The sequence below is a fragment of the Sciurus carolinensis genome, chromosome 7, assembly GCF_902686445.1.
Source record: "Sciurus carolinensis chromosome 7, mSciCar1.2, whole genome shotgun sequence".
NCBI lineage: Eukaryota > Metazoa > Chordata > Mammalia > Rodentia > Sciuridae > Sciurus > Sciurus carolinensis.
In genome coordinates, this window is record NC_062219.1 from 28,333,452 (window position 1) to 28,353,746 (window position 20,295).

The 20,295-nt window shown below is 38.3% G+C and overlaps 1 protein-coding gene across 2 annotated transcripts in view; it reads left to right on the forward strand.

Moving 5' to 3' along the window:
- Map3k5 (mitogen-activated protein kinase kinase kinase 5) overlaps positions 1-20,295 on the forward strand; it is a 216,335-nt gene that overhangs the window by 76,221 nt on the left and 119,819 nt on the right. For both annotated transcript variants that reach the window (XM_047558138.1, XM_047558139.1), the window contains exons 3-7: positions 3,684-3,707; positions 9,446-9,639; positions 10,367-10,535; positions 11,629-11,735; positions 14,342-14,512. In XM_047558138.1, the coding sequence (XP_047414094.1) occupies positions 3,684-3,707; positions 9,446-9,639; positions 10,367-10,535; positions 11,629-11,735; positions 14,342-14,512 (665 nt within the window). The remainder of the gene's footprint in view (positions 1-3,683; positions 3,708-9,445; positions 9,640-10,366; positions 10,536-11,628; positions 11,736-14,341; positions 14,513-20,295) is intronic.

Here is a 20,295-nt window from a genome sequence, read left to right on the forward strand (position 1 = left end):
GCTGGGCCACGTTCTTTCCCTGAGCGAGCATTCCCAGCCACCTACTTTCCTTCCTGCCAGGAAGCTGAGGTCCTGGGTTGCCAGGCCTGCTTCTCCTTCCCCGGTCCACCTTGGCAGCCTCACACCAGCTCCTTCCACGTCCTTCTCTGCTGCAATTACCTATATTTTAGGCACAAGAAACTGCAATATTGGATATACTCCCTTTATTTACCTCTTAAATGACCTCTTCAAAGTTATATTGTCTCAATTGGGCACAATGGTACATGCCTATAATCCCAGTCACTCAGGGGGATAATGCAGGAGAATAGCAAATTTGAGGTTGACCTTAGCAACTTAGTGAGGCCCTGAGCAACTTAGTGAGATCCTGTCTCGAAATAAAAAATAAAAAGGACTGGAAATGTAGCTCAGTGGTAGAGCACCCTTCGGTTCAGTCCCTAGTGCTGAAAAAAAAAAAAAATTGTTCCAAATAGCTATCAGAAGTTGTCTTTTCTCTTTGGCCTTGTTTCTTTGGTTATCAAAGGGTACCAGAAAATTGAAAAATAAAATTGGGATGTTTCTGGTACAGCCATGTACTCACCAAAAGGCCCCTATGACTTCAGAGAAATATAGTGTCATAGTGGGGTATTGTACCTTGAGAATGTTTCATTTGCAAGGAACTGGAGTTTATGTTGATTTTATCTTTTTTTACTTATAGCCGCTTTAGATGAGAAGTTTTCTAGGTCTGATGTGAAATCTATCAGTTACATCCCAACTTTGTTTCATTCCCCCTTTCTCCCCACTGTTGTGGGTTTAGTACAAGTTCAGTATTCCCTGTTCCACCTCAGTACTTTGGAGATACCTTTTGAGGTCTTGTTTGCCATTTATTTGGACAGAGTTAAAATGCACAAACAGTAGCTTTTCTTTAAAGTTGGTGCCTCATTTAAGGTATTATGAACCTTAAGTCCTGTCTCCTTGAGAGAATGGTTTGTATTCAGTTAGTTTCCAAAAGACCTAAGTTAACAGAAATCAGTAGCGTGCTCTAGGGATGATTTTAATATAGTATAATGTGACACAGCGTATGCATGATCTGAAATGAGAGCAAAAGAGAAAGGAAGAGGGGTGTTACTCCAACAAGTACTTCCTCCTGCAGACAGCAAGATGGCTCTAGGCCAGCGGCAGCTCCAGTGGTTTTCCACGGAGCCTTTGGCTCACTCAGTCCTCGCCACTGTTTCCCTCCCTGCCACTTCCATTTCTGTGCTTGATGCACCAAAAGAGGGACAAGCAGGGGAGCAAGAAGGTGACTCTCCTTCCAGTGCCTCAAAGAAAACATGACTTTTTACTTTGAGCCAAAAGCGAATGAATAGAGTTGGAAGAGACCAACAGGCCCCCAGTCCAACTCTTGTCCATGTGTTACGTTAGAAGTGAAATGACGCATGGCTGGCTGGGAGAAGGACCACAGCTTTCATGTCTACCCTAATTCATAGTGGAATTTGCATGTGTACTTGATAATTCATTAATTTATTCATGCTCTTGTTGAGTAGCTACTGTATGTCATGGTATCTGATAGGCAATCAGTGCAGATATAAGTGTGAATAAAATACATGGTCCTAGCATGCAAGGAGCTCATGATACAGTGTGGGAGAATCATACAAGCAAAAAGTGTAGCCTGGCCTAGGAGGTGCTGCCCGAGGTCTGTGTGAGGGTTAATGATGGCAGAATTAAAGGCCTAGTCTCAGTGCTCTTGCAAAGATAGGTGTCACTGAACACTGTCACAGCCAGTGTCAGAGAGATGAGGTTTCTTATACTTGGCATAGAGGATGTTCTGTGGTAAGAAGATGCATGGAAGAGCATTCCCCATTACTGAGAGGGAAGAGAGAAGGCTTTTGCAGTCTAAGAGCAGTATCTTCAAGGGGGTGGTCTGCTGCTTTGGAGAAAGGCGCAATTGATCAAGTTTGGGAAAATCTGCATGTTGTATTTCTGGCCTTGTGATTAACCAACATCTTTCTGTTTATTTCTTCTTGAACCATTGTGGGGGTGGGGAGAGAAAGAGAAAGAAAGAAGCAGACATGGATCACCTGTGGAAAAGCTACTTTGAACCTCCTCAATGTCACTTTTCCATCCTTCTGGGCACTGCCATGTAACATAGGCACATAGTATAGAAACTATACTGCTTTTTCCACTTACCAGTGTATCTTAGAACTCTTTCTATGTCAGTACAAAAAGGATTTCCTCATTCTTTATTGACTGAAGTGTGAGCCATTATTTGGAGGTACCATAGGGTATTCAGCCATTGTCAAGGTGATGGCCATTTATGTTGTTCCCAGCCTTTACTATTACAGCGTCCCAATATGTGCCTATATTCATATGTACATACCACTTACCTTAAAAAGCACTTTGACTGCTAAGTGCTTGCAGAACACAGTAGTTCGTTTTAGCCCTCAAAGCCTTTTTCAGTAAGTCCCCAAATAACTGTGTCATCTTGTTAACTGTATGTGTCAAGGTGAACTTTCTGCTTTAGCTCAATGACTATATTCAAGATCTTTTCCAAATACCTCTTTAATTCTCTCTTCTGTACATCCTAAAGTGAGCTGTCTTCTTCAACTCCTAGGGATAAAATTATTGTTCCCCAGTGGGCCTTTGCTTTCCCTAGATCTCCAGCCTGTCTTCCCACCTGCTGGTTTTGTCTTGGAGTTGCCCCCAACTCAGCTGGAGCTCTGCCTCTGCTGGTCCTCCTGGACCTCCTCAGTCTGTAATAACATCTTTGTGAGAAACTAGCCCTTGCTGTCTTTATCACTCTTGCTTTTTAGCTTGAGATATCTTTTAGTATTTTATGTACATCTTTATGACTCTCAACACTACCCAGTGCAGTTTCTTTCTCTATCAGTTTTACTTTCACATCTGCTGTTCTTGAATGTTTAAAAATCTTATGTGCCGCTCTAAGCCAAAGCCCTCATTGGTTCTCCTTTGCCCGCTGTGATTCGGCATCCTGATCCTGGGATGAAAGAACATGGTGGGTCAGCTGGATCCTGGATCTCTACTCTTCCTTTGTCAGACCTGGCCCTTCTCCTTAGCCAGATGGACTCACCCTTGAGCTCCACAGATGCCTGTGTTTCCTGTTTCCATGACAACATACGTGCCATCATTTCCAATAGATTGTCCCATTTTCTCTTTTCTGAATAATGATTTCCCAAGCTCAGCGAAATCTGTATAGCATGGGCATCTCTAGATTATCTCCCCTGGGTCTCTAGGTATTTCAGTGTCTAGGAATAACAATAATGATTGAACCCAGGGGCGCGCTACCACTGAGCTTTTTGTCTTTTTGTTTTTTATTTTGAGGTAGGCTCTCCCTAAGTTACCCAGGCTGACCTCAAACCCTTCATCCTCCTTCCTCAAGTCACTGGAATTACAGGTGCACACAACTGTGCCTAGTTGAAAAAATGATTCTTAGATTATGCAGTTGGGGATTAACATGATTGTGCTGTTTTCCTTACACCATAGATAATACTTTTGTGTTCTCCTGCTTCCTGCTTCAGACTATAAACTTCTCAGATACAGAAACTTAATATACACACTCTGGAATTTCTAATTGCTAATGTAATTGCTAATACAAATGTTCCCACAGAGTAGTTTAATAAAGGTCATTGATGTAATTGATTTTTGTATTAACTTCTGCTCTGCTTTTTTCTGTCTTTCTTATTTTTCAGGAAATCATTTGCCAGAAGAATACCGTGAGTATTTTGCTTAATCTTCCAGAAATGTTATTTTCTTTCCCATCAACTAATCTCTACTGTTTTAAAAAAATCTTCACAAATTATTAATTCCTGTATGTTATTGCTTTTTGAGTTTAAATATGGTTATTTTATCTAAATAAGACATTGTGGTGAAAATGTATTTATCATAGTGAGAGATAACACTATTATCTTACTTTTTCTATATATAATTATGTTTTGGGGGAAAAAATCCATAGTGTAGTCAATGTTATGGAATTATGAGTAGCAATAAAACAACATATATGCTCAAAAGAGACACCCATTTGTATATGTCTATATATAATACATGGGTGGATATACATGTATAGATTATACATGATAATTATGTATGTGTATATATGTGTATGTGTATGTACATATATATACTATATTTTATATATATATGTGTATGTGTTATATATATATATATATATATATATATATATATATAAAAATATATATATAAACCTGTCATTGATCTTCTGTTTAGAGAAATTGGTTTAAGTTCCTAAGTAGTGTACCTACTTAGTTACCTACTTAGTTACCTCAGTGTAGCCTTTGGGTCTCATTACAGAATTCCAGTCTCCCACATGGAATTAAACAAACATGAAAAAGTGAAACAAATAAAATTTAAAAAACACTTCATGAAGAAAAATTATAATATTACAGTAGAAACAACATATTAGGCCAAGGGTTGTATATTTCATCTTAAAAAATAAATGACAATTTAGAAATCTTCAAGAGCGTACCTCTGCAATTTAGAGTGAAAATTATATATGACATAAAGATGGCACATGATTCCATTTGAGATGACGATATTAACAGTAGTTTCCACAGATCAGAAATTTTAAATCTTATGCTTAAGATTTCACTAGGTGGAAAAAAAACCAAAAGATTTCACCAGGTGGGAGGCTCATTATAAGATGGATAATGCTGCTGTTAAAACCTCTTATCCTTCAGCCCTCAGCAGGAAATGAGCACTTATTGCTCCATGCTTTAATTCAGTGTAACAACTTTTATTCAGCAAGTACTAATTTAAGGTGAACTGTGTGCCAGGCTTCAGGCATGGTAGGGAGGGGACTGACCATAGAGGTTGAGTGGAAATAACCATGTTCATACCTGTTCCGTGATCCAGTAAGTGAGACGTGCCAGTGTCTGGTTGGAGGGAAAAGGGCAGCAAACAAATTAGAAAATTAATGTAAGGTGATGTGTTAAAGAGTGGGTGACCATTATATCTGGGTCCTTCAGGGAAGGTGGCATTCCCTAAGCCCTGAAGGACAGGAATGATCCAGTCCTACCTGACCCAGTTTGTGCACATGGAGAAGCAGGTTGATGAGTGGATTGAATATCATATCATAAACAAGCTGCCCATTGACTTGAGAAAGCTGCTGTGTTCCAGCTGTTTGTACACATGCATTTCAGTATGATTGACTGCTGAGAAGTTGTTTTCTTTTCCAGAAGCTGAACTCTTTCCATGCACATTTATGTTCATATTTATGTAGTTGTTAAAAGCTGAAAAAAAAAAACAGCATTATTTTTTAACGGTGAAGATAATTTTTTAGATTAAGTCTAGATTTTAAACTGTGGGATTTGATATTCATGAAAAAAAAGCATGAGAGATCAGTGTTGTTATTTTATGACAGTGCCTTAGTATTTTGGAATTGAAGGAAATGTGTTCTTCTTCTTGGAAAAAGCAGATTTAAATATTTTGGATCAAACATAGTGGCATGTGCCAGTCATCCCAGCTACTCGGGAGGCAGAGGCAGGAGGATCACAAGTTCAAGGCCACCCTGGGCAAAATAGTGAGATCTTATCTTAAAAAAAAAAAAAAGAAAAGAAAAAAGAAAAAAATTTTTTTTTTAGAATTAGGGCCTTATTCACAGAAGGCAGTTGTTGCACTTGAGGTGTGATTATTTTTATTTACTTTGAATTATCATCCATTTCAAACAACCGTTCAGTGGCATTTGACAAATGGAAATTGCTGTAGTAACATTTCTGTTATGTGTGAGCCAATTTGGGAAATACATGGTCCCACATTATTAGTTTTCAACATCTTGAAAAAGTGCCTTTCTCAGCAGCTACCTTTTAACCGGTGTCACGCAACTTATCCTTGCACTGTTCCCCACTGCACACTGGGAACTGGGCTGTCTTTTACCTCAGGCCCAGCCATACCCATGTGCCTCCTACAGCTTTTCACCTTTCCCTTTTTTTCTGACATTGACAATGGAACATTGAAAAAAAAATATATTGTCTCAGGAGCATAGAGAAGAAACTGAAAATTGTGCAGCAAGGTCAGGACCTTGGGAAAGCCTTTGGCCTGCATGGGTATTTTCAACAGGGATGCTGAAGCCCTGCAGCACAGGGTTTGTGTTAAGATCTGCTTTTCTCTGCTGTTTGTATGACTCTCATTTTTCTCTCTTTACCCCTCCACTGCCCAACACCACACCCAGACATGTTGTCTTTGTCTTCCAGCATTAGTTTTACTCAGAAGCATTATTCTCAGTGCCCCATATTTTACCAGTTATGTATATTTCATGTCTTGTACCCAAGTACACATGGCGTTAAGGCTTCTGAGGATACACAGCTTTATCTAGCAGCAAAAGAATGCTATTCTAAAACTCTGATAGCACTCTTCTGGCTTATTGACTTTTCATCGATTTGTTCTCATTTTGATCTTAGAAGATTCAAAAGCATTATTTTTTTCAATTTTGAGTTACAATGTGTATCTCAGTTAAGAATATTAGATTCTATTCCTCCTTTATAAGTTAGGCATGGATTAAGCTCTAGAATCTTTCAAAAACAACCTGCTTGGTGGCCTCACTTTTCTATTTAGGCAGCGACTTGGGTGAAAGGATTAAATCCGGTGCATGTTCTTTGGGACCTTGGTAACATTTTAGAAGCAGGACATGTTCATTTTTCCTCTTTTTGATTAGTCTTCCAATCATTGATGCGTAAAGGAGGACTTGGGAAGGGAAGAATTTAATATATTTGATTTAAAAATGAAACCTCAGCTTGTTGAAGTTCTTCATATATATTAGTAGTTGGACTTATCTCTGCCTCATTACCGACATACATGTTCCTCAAAGCGTTATATGTTCATAAATAGTTAAGTTTGGTTGAACGGGCATTTGACATTGCTCTTCTCTTGGCTATGATCAGACCCTTTGCCCACACAGGGTTCCTTTAGAAGGTGATAGAAAATTGGTGAGAGGTAGTGTGTGTGACCCCCTAATGGTAATGACATGCCATGCAGAGAAAAAGTCCTTGGGCTGGAGTCCAAAACAGATCACAGACCAGCCACTTGAACTAAGTTTACATGTCTCCACACTTATGAAATGGAAGCAATAGCATCTTCTCCAGTGGGTTGTGGTGACCCTGAGAAAATACATACCTGGGCATAAATATCTGCTTATATGTTAGGGTGAAGGGCAAGGAAGTGCTGTTTTGCCTTCCTGGGCTGATATGGCTGGCAGCAGGTTCTCTGGACGCCTTGTGCTCTTATAATGGTCATAATAGGATTTTCCACTGTATTAGCTCTTTGTTGCTGTGACAAATACCTGCGAAAAACAACTTAGAAGAAGAAAGATTTATTTTGCTCAAGGTTTTAGAGGTTTTCATTCAGGGTCAGCCATCTCCATTGCCTAGGACCTGAGGCGAGGCCAGAACATCATGGTGGAAAGCATCAAGGAGGGAAGCTGCTCAGCTCGTGGCACTAAGAAGCAGGGAGAGAGGAAGGGGGCAGGGATAAGACGTGCTCTTCGAGGGCATGTCCTCAGTGACCTGCGTCTAGCCATGCCCCACTCCCAGTAGTCCATTCAGCCATCAGTGGATTAATCCAATCGCTCTGATCCAGTCACTTCTCCAAAGCCCCACCTCTGTACCTTGCTGCCTTGGGGACTGTCTTCAACACATGAGCCTTTGGAGGATATTCCAGATCCGTACTGTAACTGCCACGTGTCCCATTCTATCCTCAGCTCTTTGCTTTTGTCTTTATATGTGTTTTTTTTTCTTATTATTATTTTTAGAGGTTTCTCCTGTTTCCTTCAATTCAGTCACATCAAATCATTCTCAGGTTTGTGTTTTGGCTTGAAATTCCTTTACAGTCCCATCGCATATTTCCAACTTGCCTTTTGGACATTTTCACATTAAACCCCATCCTCCCAGTGCCTTAAGTTCTATCCTCTCTAAAGTGAACCTTTCACCTTGTCCCACTGCAAATCCAATCTCAACCTTTTGATATCCTTGTAGTTTAACCGGCAGTCAGATTCTGTCTGTGATTTATTTCCTGATATACAGCAAGTTCCTCAAAGGGCAGAGTTCATAAATAAGTCAGAATGGCCTTGCTTTCTGAATTCTTGCTTCCTGTTCGTGTTGCCACTCTTTTTTGGTAGCCCCATTTAGAGTTGCTCTTGGCTCCTTCCCTCTCCGTATGTATAGCCAGTTACTGGATCCAGTTGATTCTTCATGGTTTGAGCACGTGGGCCTGTTTTCCATCACCGCTGCTGCCCATCTGGTCGTGCTGCATTGCTTCCTGCCTAATTTCCTTAAATTTAGTTGTTCTTTCTCTCACTCCATCCTGCTATCTGCCCTTACTGTCAAAATGCACAACTCTGGTTTTTTTTTTTTTTTTTCCTACTTTGTATCCTTCGATGATTCTCTGTTGCCCCAGAACAGGTTTCAGTCCTTAGCTTTGCCTTCAGTTCCCTTTCCTGAGCCTTGAGCTCCAGTCAGATTTGCCACCCAGTCCTCAGTGCCATCCAATCCAATCCCCTTTGCTTCTTCCCAGCAATGCTTCCATTGGCACGAATATATCCTCTCTTGGCACCATCTGGGAACTGGTAGAAGGACAGCCAGCTCAGGTCGCAGTGAGTCGGGGTAGAGTGGCACCGGCTGATGCCAGATAGAGGCAGAATCTGCAGGAGCCAGGCCCTCGTGGACTACAGTGCAGCGCCTCATCTTCATCCAAGGGCATCTGATGGGGCCCCATGCATCCGAGGGAAGCCATCTTTTGTAGGGTGTTGAAGATCACCCTGATGGCTTGGTAAAGAAGAGATGGGGTCAAGAGTAGAAGCCAGGTGATGAGTTAAAACCAATCACAGACTCAGGCCAGGTATACTGGCGGCTGGACTTTCAGTGCTGGCGGAGAAGAGGGAGGCATATTGACAAATACCAGATCCATTTTGGAGGCAAAATAGATAGGACTTTGCCAGGGCACTGGAGGGGAAGGAAAGGAAGCATCCAGGATAACTTGCAGTTCTGTTTTAGTGACTGAGAGCAGCACGGGGGGACACCTGTGTCCTGGCCTTGTTCTCTGCACTGCCTATCACAGGGGACCTCTTAGTCTTTTCCTGTATTGATGCTGTATCTCCGACCAAATTTTAAGTTCCCTGAAGGCTGCAGGTTGTGCTTTAAGCTACTGTTTTTCCTAAGCATATGTCACAGTGCCTTGATCATGCAAGTCGGTGAATAAATATTTAATGATCAATAGGAACTCTTTTATACTTTTTTGGTATCATCTCTAAGCCCTAATTGTATTGGACTAAGCAATTAAAGAAATTGGGAAATTTCCATTTTCATAGGTCATGAATAAGAAATGAAGTTTTCCTATTTCACATTTAAAATTATTTAAAATGAGTCACTGATGTAGGACTTGGATTTGCATCCATGTGGTGTCCCCAGGCAAGCTCCCCAGTGCCCGCTGCTTCCTCTCTCCACAGATGTGTACTGGGAACTACACCTTTGTCCCTTACATGGTCACTCCGCATAACAAGGTCTACTGCTGTGACAGCAGCTTCATGAAGGGCTTGACGGAGCTCATGCAGCCCAACTTCGAGCTGCTTTTGGGACCCATCTGTTTACCTCTTGTGGATCGTTTCATTCAGCTTTTGAAGGTGGCACAAGCAAGTTCCAGGTAATGTTTAATACTGCCATGTGGTGATGATCATGCATTTATTTGAGCATCTTGTCAGATGTTCCTTAGGTGTCAGCTAAGAACCAAGGAAAAAAATGCACAGTACTGTCTAAATGTATAAACGAGATGCCACGTAGTTCTCATGTTGTATTACTTCACTTTACAGAACAACTTCACACCACCACCAAAAAAAAGGTCTATTAACTGCTTTATAGTAATGCTAAAAAGTGTGTGTAAATCAAGTACAGAAACATCAAAATAAATGTCCAGGGACTTTTAATGTAAGGGTCAGATCTCTGCAAAAATTGCTGAGAACATATTTCAGTTAATAATAATCATTTATGTTAACGAACGAAAGAAAAGTAAAGATTATTTTATGTTCAAATCATAGGCATATGTAATTTATTTAGGGCAATTTCTGCTCAAAACAGTAACTTGAAAAAGTTTTGACATTTTAAGTGGTACACTGCAAGAAAATTCATTAACATGGAATATTTTTATCTTCAACTCTTTCTGAAACAAGGAAGGGTATTAAATACAGGAACTCCCAAACTCCTTACTAGTAATGCCAAATGAGAAGTTCCTCCTATACATCTTAGTAAATTGAAAACCACTCATGTGAAAATGTCATTCATTTCCTTATAAAGTTATTAGTTTTCCCTGAAATCCTTTCTAGTATTAACTCTATTAACTTTTTGAAATGTTTTGGTCTTTTTTTTTTCATCAGCCAGTATATCCGGGAATCTATACTCAATGATATCAGGAAAGCTCGGAATTTGTACACTGGTAAAGAATTGGCAGCTGAATTGGCAAGAATTCGGCAGCGAGTAGATAATATTGAAGTCTTGACAGCAGATATTGTCATTAATTTGTTACTTTCCTACAGAGATATCCAGGTGAGAAAATGCTTAAAGTAAAACCTTTGCCATGTAGCATGTTGGAGAGGAGTAAGAGACTGTTATCATGATATTTCAGTGAGTTAATTTCATGTTGCTGCTTCTAACGTTTTATTGACCTCCTTCCTATCCTGTGATTTTATGATGAATGAAAAAGACTCATATGTATTAATCAGTAACTGTGAAATACTTACATAGTCAAGATTCAACTTTTCTTCCAAAAGAACAAAAAGAAAATTCTGCTCATGTAGCTAGCCTGGGATGGTCTGTTCTACTCTGTTAGCTTTAGACATTGCTGTCAGTCAATAAACGAGAGTTTTGTTTGGCAAATAGCAGGAATTCTTAGTGCTTTGTAGGCATATCTTTTACTTCTTCAAATTGTGTTGTTTGAAACTGATAGTACTTGTTCTAACTAGCCAGAAGCTAGAAATATGCAATTGGTTAATTATGTAAATAACTTAAATATGGGTAAAGCGTACTAACATGATTGGCATGTCTTTGAATTTTTAAAATATGATAAATTGAATCAAATCCTGAGTTGAGGATTTCCTGTTCGTTTTTTTATAGTAAAATTTAAGTGACTTCTGGTTTTTTATTCCCATATCCAGCCTTACATATCTGTGTAAAGCTTCACATGAGCTCACATAACGGTGGCACTTAGGAGCCTATGACTAGAACAGCTTAACTCATGCGAAATGGAACCATTTGGTTGCTTACACCAGAGGTTTAGTCAGTTGCTCCATGCCCTTGAAATTTTCATTTCCCTGGTGGAACACTGCATACAAGGAATGTGATTCTGGAGAAGTGAATCCCCATGTTTAGATAGCACAGCATCATCCTACTGGGTGTTTCTTGTTTATTTTGTTTCTTTGGATTTTGTCAAACATGGTAACTATTTCTAATGTTTTTATCCAGAAAACTCAAACTTCTTTGAAGAAAAACAATAGTTTCTTCTAGGTTCTTCAGAGTTCTCTATGAATTCTGATTTCTCATTTCATGTCCTCAAGTTCAGATCTGGTTGACATAAAGCATTTGGTTGTTAGAACTTTGTCCTGATGGTTTAATTCTATGCTTTTCTCCTCTTATTTGAAAGGACTATGATTCCATTGTGAAGCTGGTAGAGACTTTAGAAAAACTGCCAACCTTTGATTTGGCCTCTCATCACCATGTGAAATTTCATTATGCGTTTGCACTGAACAGGTAAGAAGAAAAAGTTCCTTTCCATACTACACTCTCATATTGTTTAACTTGCAGTTCCTTTACAGCATACTTGTGGCATTGCAACAGCACTATTAGAATGTGTAATAGTAATATATCTACCTGTACCACATAAAATACAGGAAGCATGCATTTTGATTTCTTTATGGTTATTGGCAGTAGAGGTTCCCCCACTATCTGTATATTTAAATTCATACAATTCTTTTTAACTCTTGGACAAAGTTTATATTTGCTGTTTATACTTTTTAAGAATGTATAAAGTTACATAAATATGACACTTAAGTGTTGTACTCTATTGTTTGGCGAATAATGATAGGAAAAGCAATTATGTGCATGTTTAATCCAGATAGAATTTTTTTTTTTTTTTTTAACAAATATCCTCTGTGGTGCTTGAATCCAGGGATGTGGAACCTGTAGATATGTAGGATGGACTTTAGACTTAACACCAGATAGTTATTCACACAAATATCAACTAAAGCAGAGTAAGAATTGTTATGTTTAAGCAAACATATTCCTAATTAGGGAATATTTTTACCAGAACTGCTCTGAATATACCTAATTATAATCAAAACTCTGTTGGTCACATTTGAGATTAGGATTAGACTGACATCATCACCTCCAGCCCTGCCTGTGCCTTGTCTGCATCGTGGCTCATCTCAGTGCCACGTGCTGCTTAGAGCTATCATGGAGGGCCCTTTGTGCTCCAGGGATGTATGGGGATGAAGCCCTGAGCTGTCCAAAACTGTTAATTGTATTGCTGCTTTCTTCCATGGTGAGAGAGCTGACTACATACGTGTGTAATTACCACAAAGGGAGAGAACAATGAGAAAAAAGGGAGGGGGTGTCACCTGAATGGAGCACTTGCTATATGTCATGTAAACCCTGACTGTCCTTGTTTCAGAAGAGGAACCTGCAGGTTGAAGAGGTTGGGTAGTTGTCCCTGAGGCTCACAGTGTGCATGCCATTAAGCTGAGGCTCAAAGCCACATCATCCTGGTGCTGGCTATGTGCCCATTATCACTGGCTCTGCTGCTTCTCTCTAGAAGAAAAAGTCAGCATCCTGCTCAGCCTGTGACTGTGTCTTTCCTTCTTTATCCACCCAAACTGTAGACCTCGCTAACTTCATCAATAAATGTGTAACAAAAGTCTGTTTTATCTTCCCATTTATTAACATCATCTTTAGATTTGACAGACATAGAAGAGACCTCCAGAGATTACCTGTTCCAGTTAGTTTTCAAATAAATCCCTTTTTGAAAGGTAGACTGGAAGGTTGTATTATGAAATGAAAAATGAAAATCCCTAAGTGCCTCTTGTAATTTTACTTTATGTGTGTTTACTTTATGTATGTATATTTCCTAAAATAGCATATAATGAAATGATGAGCAGACAACTTAAGATGTTTCATTCAAAGAGTATAAGGGAATTTCATGGATTGGAAGTAATAGTTGAGAGTAGATATGGTAACTTCTTTTGCTTTTGGTGTTGGGTATCCCACCCAGGGCTATCTGCTTGCTATACAGGCACTCTGTCACCAAGCTACATCCCCAGCCATAACATTTTTTTTTTTGGTGGTGCCAGGGATTGAACCCAGGCTTGTGAGGAAAGCACTCTACCAACTGATCTATATCCCAGGCACATTTTTAAAATAATAGCTTTATTGAAATATAATTCATACCATATAACTAGATGGATAAATTTATCCACTTAAAGTATATAACTCAGTGTTTTTTTAAAAAATGTATTTACAGAGAGTGAGTGTGTGACCATCAATGTAATACATTTTAGAACATTTTCATCACCCCAAAAAGATTCCCCTGTCCATTAACAGTCATCCCCACCAATCCTCTAACACTTGGCAACCACTAATCTACTTTGTGTCTATATGGATTTGCCTATTTTAGACACTCCATATAAATGGAATCACATAGTATGTAGTCTTTTGATAACTGAATTTGTCACTTAGTGTACTATTTTGAAGATCTAAGAAATGAAAACTCTCAGAGAATATTTTCCAGTTTTGTGAATTATCTACATAAATTGTTAAAAAACAAACAAACAACAAAAAAAACCCTATATAACAGAGACTCCTAAGACAGTCTGTCAGTTGTTCACCCAAAGAAATCAGGCAGCTCCTGGGTTAGAGTTGGTTTTTTGTATTGTCTGTGAGTTAGTTTGCTTAGTGTTTTATAGCAAAAGCCATTGAAATGTAAGGTCAAGGGTTTGTCCCTATTTAGAATAATAGACTGCCCCATTCACGGTCACAGATTACATTCCAAATCTCATTCCACCAATTCGAACCTGCATATAGGCTACAGGGAAGTTGGAAGGACTAAGGATGGGTAGTACAAATCCATCACCTAGTCAGAAGAGCAACCAGAAGAGAAGCTGGCTCCACCCTCTAGACATACAATAGGATAAGAAAGGCCTAGAACAGAAGTCTACAGAGGACTCTCAAAATCTTTTGTTGTTTTTATCCTGTCAGACTTCACTAATGTGAATCAATCAATATATTCAGTAGCATTTTAAAAAGATAATCGACCTACATTGCTTTTGTGATCTATATTGAAACAACAATGTTCTCTACCTTAGGAGAAATCTTCCTGGCGATAGAGCAAAAGCTCTTAATATTATGATTCCCATGGTGCAAAGTGAAGGGCAAGTTGCTTCAGATATGTATTGCCTAGTTGGTCGAATCTACAAAGATATGTTTTTGGACTCTAATTTCACTGACACTGAAAGTAGAGATCATGGAGCTTCTTGGTAAGTATCTAGGGTATAAGTAAACTACTTACTTGATAAGACTGTGGCATACAAAATTGTGTGTAAATGAGAGTGTTAACCTATTATTATTAACAGATGTGTATTCAATTTTATGACTTTAGTATACAATTTGATAACATTCATTTATCATGGCAGAGTAAATTGGGATAAATTGGTTGAAAAGGTAAATTAAGAATGTAATTTAAAAAAGACATTCAAATTATAATATAAAAATCTTTTTTGGGAGAAATTTATAAAAAGATATTAAAGAAGTCCTAAAGGAATGGAAAAATATACCAAATTGTGGATAAGAAGTCTTGATATTTCAAAGATGTTAATTCTCCCTGCTAGTCCTTTTCATGTGATTTGACAAACTGATTCCAAAATTTATTTAAAAGAATAAAAGACCAAGAATAGGCAAAGCAGTGTTGGAGAAAGCAAGATGAAGGATTTGTTCTATGAGGCAACAAGACTCATCATAAAGCTGTAATAATTAACAAATCACAGTATGGCTAAAGGTGCGAACAAATAAAACACTGGAACTGATATATATATAAAATCTGTTTATTGTCTATGTCTATATATCTGAATTCCTATTTTAAATCCTGTACAAAAATGGAATTGAGTGAATTAAAGACCAAAATATGAAAAAAGTAATTTAGAAAAAATATTTTTAGAATAAAATATACAAACTATTTTGGTGACTTCGGAGAATTTTTAAAAATAAGACTTAAAAATACCATAAACCATAGAACAAAAGACTGGGAAGAATGGATGAGTTGAAATGTGCTTCTGCTCCTTAAGCTACTGGCTTTTGGAATGAGCAGGGTAGGTTTGATTACATCGATCTTCCTGCCAATGTCAGTTGTAATTGTAGAAGAACACTAAAAAAAGTTGGAATGCAACGAAGAGTGACTAAAAGGAATCAGAAACAGGAATGGATTTGATCCTTGAATGAAGGACAGCACCTGGGGAAAAATCCACTTTTAAATGTCCTGGACTGCAGGACATGGGGCAGATAGAACTCAAGCTGGAAATGAAATCATAGTCTTCGTGGCTTGAGGAGTCTGCATGAGGCTGCCAGAGTGCCTGGACCACCCTAATCGAAGATGCCACAGAGGGAGGAGCCCCCTTCAATTCTTTTTTTTTTCCAAATTTCCTTTAACTTTATTTTTAAAAAATTTTTTGAATTATTTTTATTTAGCTTTTAATTTTTTACAGACTGCATATCGATTCATTGTACACAAATGGGGTACAACTTTTCATTTCTATGGTTGTACACAATGTATATTCACGCCATTCATGTAATCATACATATATATAGGGTAATACTGTCTGTTTCATTCTACTATTTTTCCATCCCTACTCCCTCCCATCCCTTTTTCCTCTATACCATCCAAAGTTCCTTCATTCTTCTCTTCCCCCCGCCACTCCCTATTGTTATATATTGTCATGCACTTATCAGAGAAAACATTCAGCATTTGGTTTTTTGGGCTTGGCCTATTTCACTTAGCATGATATTTTCCAACTTCATCCATTTACCAGCACATGCCATAATTTTATTCTTCTTTATGGCTGAGTAATATTCCATTTGTATATATACCACAGTTTCTTTATCCATTCGTCAATTGAAGGGCTTCTAGGTTGGTTCCACAATCTAGCTATTGTGAATTGAGCCGCTGTGAACATTGATGTGGCGGTGTCACTGTAGTATGCTGATTTTAAGTCATTTGGGTATAAACCAAGGAGTGGGATAGCTGGGTCAAATGGTGGGTCCATTCCAGGCTTTCTGAGGAATCTCCATACTGCTTTCCAGAGTGCCCCTTCAATTCTTGGTCCACCCCTGGAGTATGCTTCTCAGGAGTTTCGTGCAGAGGAGCTCCAGGGGCAGAGAGCAGCTGGTACGCTGTAAAGATGAGTAGAGACTTCAGCACTATCACTCCTATCGCAGGGAAGAGAGAGTTGGGAGTCTGAACCTACCAAGTTATTTGGGATTTGAACTTTCTATTGAATCTCTAAAAGGGACAATCCTTAGGAACAAACACTATATCCTGGGATGAAGGGATTGCCCCCAGATTAAGAGTAAGATCAAAACAGAACTATCCTAATAAAACCTGAAACCAAGCTTCAACCACCAATTATTTATTTCCCCATTATATCCAAGCTCAGGAATCACAAATGTCCAAATGTATTATACAAATATATTTTTAAAACATAAAAAGATGCTTTTTTTGTAAAACAATGATAAATCATTTTACACGATTTAAATTATCCAAAATTTATAAATCTGAGAATAACAGTTGGGAAGAATGTTAGAGAAATCCCCTGTTGGTTGGGGTATAAATTTTTATAATCACTAAAAGATTTTGGCATTATTGAGGAAAATGAACAATTTATCTACCCTAGACCCAGCAGATTTATATACCCCTAGAGCAACTCTAGAAGTTTCTTTACATAAACTTTTTAACAAAAAATATTTTTTAAAAAAAGTTGATGAAAATAAACAATTGGCCGGACACATAGAGTATAATTTCTTTTATAAAATGTAAGAACAGTCATACAGATATAAGTATAGATGCTTGGATGTGCATCATAAACTCAGAACTCACTATAATGGTTCCCAGTGGGGATGGAGGAGTACAAAGAGATCTTGGAGGGATGCTTGTGTAGCTTTAAGTATATTTAAAACATTTTTTTTGTGGGTGGTACTAGGGATCAAACCCAGGGCACTCTACCACTGAGCTACATTCCCAATCCTTTTTTTTTTTTTTTTAAAGTTTTTGAGACAGGGTCTTGCAAAGTTGTCTAGGCTGGTTTCCAACTTGGAATCCTCCTGAACCAGCCTCCCAAGTAGCTGGGATTATAGGCATGAGCCACTATGCCCATTTATATAACATTTTATTTCTTAAGCCGAATGGTAGCTATGTTAGGGTGTGGTTTGTATTGTTCTTTGCCATTTCCTAGTATTCCTGAAATATTCCCTGGTTTAAAACACACACACACACACACACACACATTCCATACATATGTATAAGGAATGCATATATCCTCATTGATGTGATAAACATTTTTTAAGCCATGAAGCTGAAATCTTTTAAATTTCATGTCATTTCACCAGTTTAGAGGGATACTGAAGTCGGATAATGGGTTATAACCAGGGGGGAAAACGGTACAGTGGATTCCTAGATTCTACATAGGAAGCTTTGGTTTGGACTTTTGAATTTGTTCTATAACATTTGTACAACAATGCAACTAGTTTTATAGTTTCTCCTAAACAATTGTTTTTCCTGCAGTTACCACAGAAGAATGTAACTGTGCAGTATTTTTGTGACCATGGCCTTAATACTTAAGATAAGCTCTTGATGGTAGGAGAACTAGAATCTGATATTTGGGGAGCACTAAGCCCAGTGTAAATGCGTAGACATGGGGGTAGTAATCAAATGCATTGATAATCCTAAAGGGAGCCTGTTTTCATGGTCTGTGAATTCAAAGGATATGTTCTAAGAAGTTAGTGTGCATCATCCACAGGAATAAAATAGACGTATTTCCTTGTTTGAAAGCAAAACAGTTTAGACAACCAAGGCACATTTTCAAGGTTGTGTAGAGTTCAGTTAAGGGGCAGAAGCAGTTTTTTCTGGTTTTGTTTTGTTTTAACTTTTCTGGTTCCTTTTTCATGCTGCCTATTTAGGCTAGGAATATCAACTCTCTCTCGCTAAAGAACTTTCTGGTCAAGGTCTTCAGGTCAAATGGAAGCTTGTCCAGATTTTTATGATTTCATTTTAAGCTCCCTCATTAATTTTCTGGTAAGAACAGGGAGGGCTGTTAGAGTTCAAAGACTTGTAGTGGGAGAGGACTTAGGATTTGACCTTGTGTCTATCACTTTCTGATTTTTTTAGTAATTAAGAATAGCGCTTTTACTATAGAAAACTATCCATACTCTACCATTATAACCACTATAGTCATTTTATCCATTAGTCCTCAAAGACACTAAGGAGGATTCCCCACTCACACCTCAATTTTAAAATGGATGCTTTTTGGAGCGGGTGGTGTGTAGTTCCAGCTACTCAAGAGACTGAGACAGAAGGATTGCTTGAACCTAGGAGTTCAGGACCAGCTTAGGCAACATACCAAGACCCTATCTCAAAACAAACAAGCAAAAATGGTGATTTCTCATATCCTCACGCTCATAGATGTGTTTTCAGCGCTTACTGGTTTGATCCATTTCCCACAGTTGTGCAGACACACACTCATTTGTGTTGGCAGTGTCTCTAACTTCCCTTTTGGTGAGAGCTGAGAAGGAAAGCTGACCTGTCATGGTACTCACAAGGGAGGACAACTCTGAGGCTATCAGGCATCTGGCCAGTTGTACCCAGGATTGCACCTGCCCTGAGTCCTGGGTCCCAGGGGAATGTTTCCACTGAACTTCTTTGGGTCATAATGTTCTGAGTTTTCAACTTGTTCAGTGCAGGTGCTAAGATAAGGAGTGGGGTATCACAGCAGGTAGTTAGACCCTTGGTTTTCTTTTCATACACTGGGTCATTTTCTGTTGGCTTGAATAAAGAGCGATCCACAGACTGTGGCAAGTTAAGGATAAAAGCTTCATCTCAATAGAAAAAGAACCCCAAGCAGTTGTGAAGATAATGGCTCCTCAAGCCCTTTCTTGTAATTCCCTCTTTAATATGGTTAATACACTAAATCTTCCTACCCCATAATAGAGGGGGAGACTTCTACACCCTTCTGAGCATAGTATCTGATTCAGGAACTGGGCCTGGTGCCTCTTTATTGCCAGGAAAATCCTCTAAGGCACAAATGTTTTCTGAGAGCTTTACTTGGTGATTTAGAGGATGCAAATAGAAAAAAAAAAAAAAAGTTTTCTGGTTTAGATTTTTTAAAGTTTGCTGAATTATGATATATTGTTAGAACAAACTGGTTGTTGAATCTTATCCCACACACAGAGTGAGTGGTTGGAATGAATACTTCCTGCTGATTTAAGCGTTAACAAAAGAGTATTTCTCTAATATTTGATGTTTTTATGGTTATTTCTTACTTTTGTTCATTGGAGCCCTCAAATTTGACTGAAATAATGAAACATTATTATATTATATTTATTGTATGTTATATATATTTTATATTTTTATCATATGTTATTATATAATTGGTCATATGTATCATAACCGATTCCTTAGCCTTGGGGAATTGGTTGCAGGATCCCCTATGGATTCCTTAATGGTCAGATGCTCATGTCCCTTGCATAAAATAGCATAGCATTTGCATATAACCTATGAAATCCTCTCATATACTTTAAATCATCTCTAGAGTACTTATCATACCTGATACAGTATAAATGCTATGTAAATAGTTGTTACACTGTATTTTTTTTTTTTTAACAATAATGACATGAAAAAATATGTGGACATGTTCAATGCAGTTCTTTTTCCTACAATACTTTCAATGTGGGTTGAAGCCTCAGATGTAGAATCTGTGGATATGAAAGCAGATTCTGTATCTCTATTTAAATACTTAAATATTTAAATTCCTACAATTAATCCAAGTTAAGATATAAAAAATGCCTTTTTTCACTTTCAGGTCATTCAACCGTGGTTTACATTTAGTTTATTAAAAGTTGTGCCTTTTTATCCTAACTGTTCAATCTAGTTTTAAATAAGAGGGATGACAGCCATGTGCCCAGGCTGGCTAGAGGCCTTTGGAGCTGAGGTAGGAGAAACAGCAAGATGTGGGGAAGCCCAGAGGACAGCCAGCCAGCTTCCACAGGCTGTGATGGG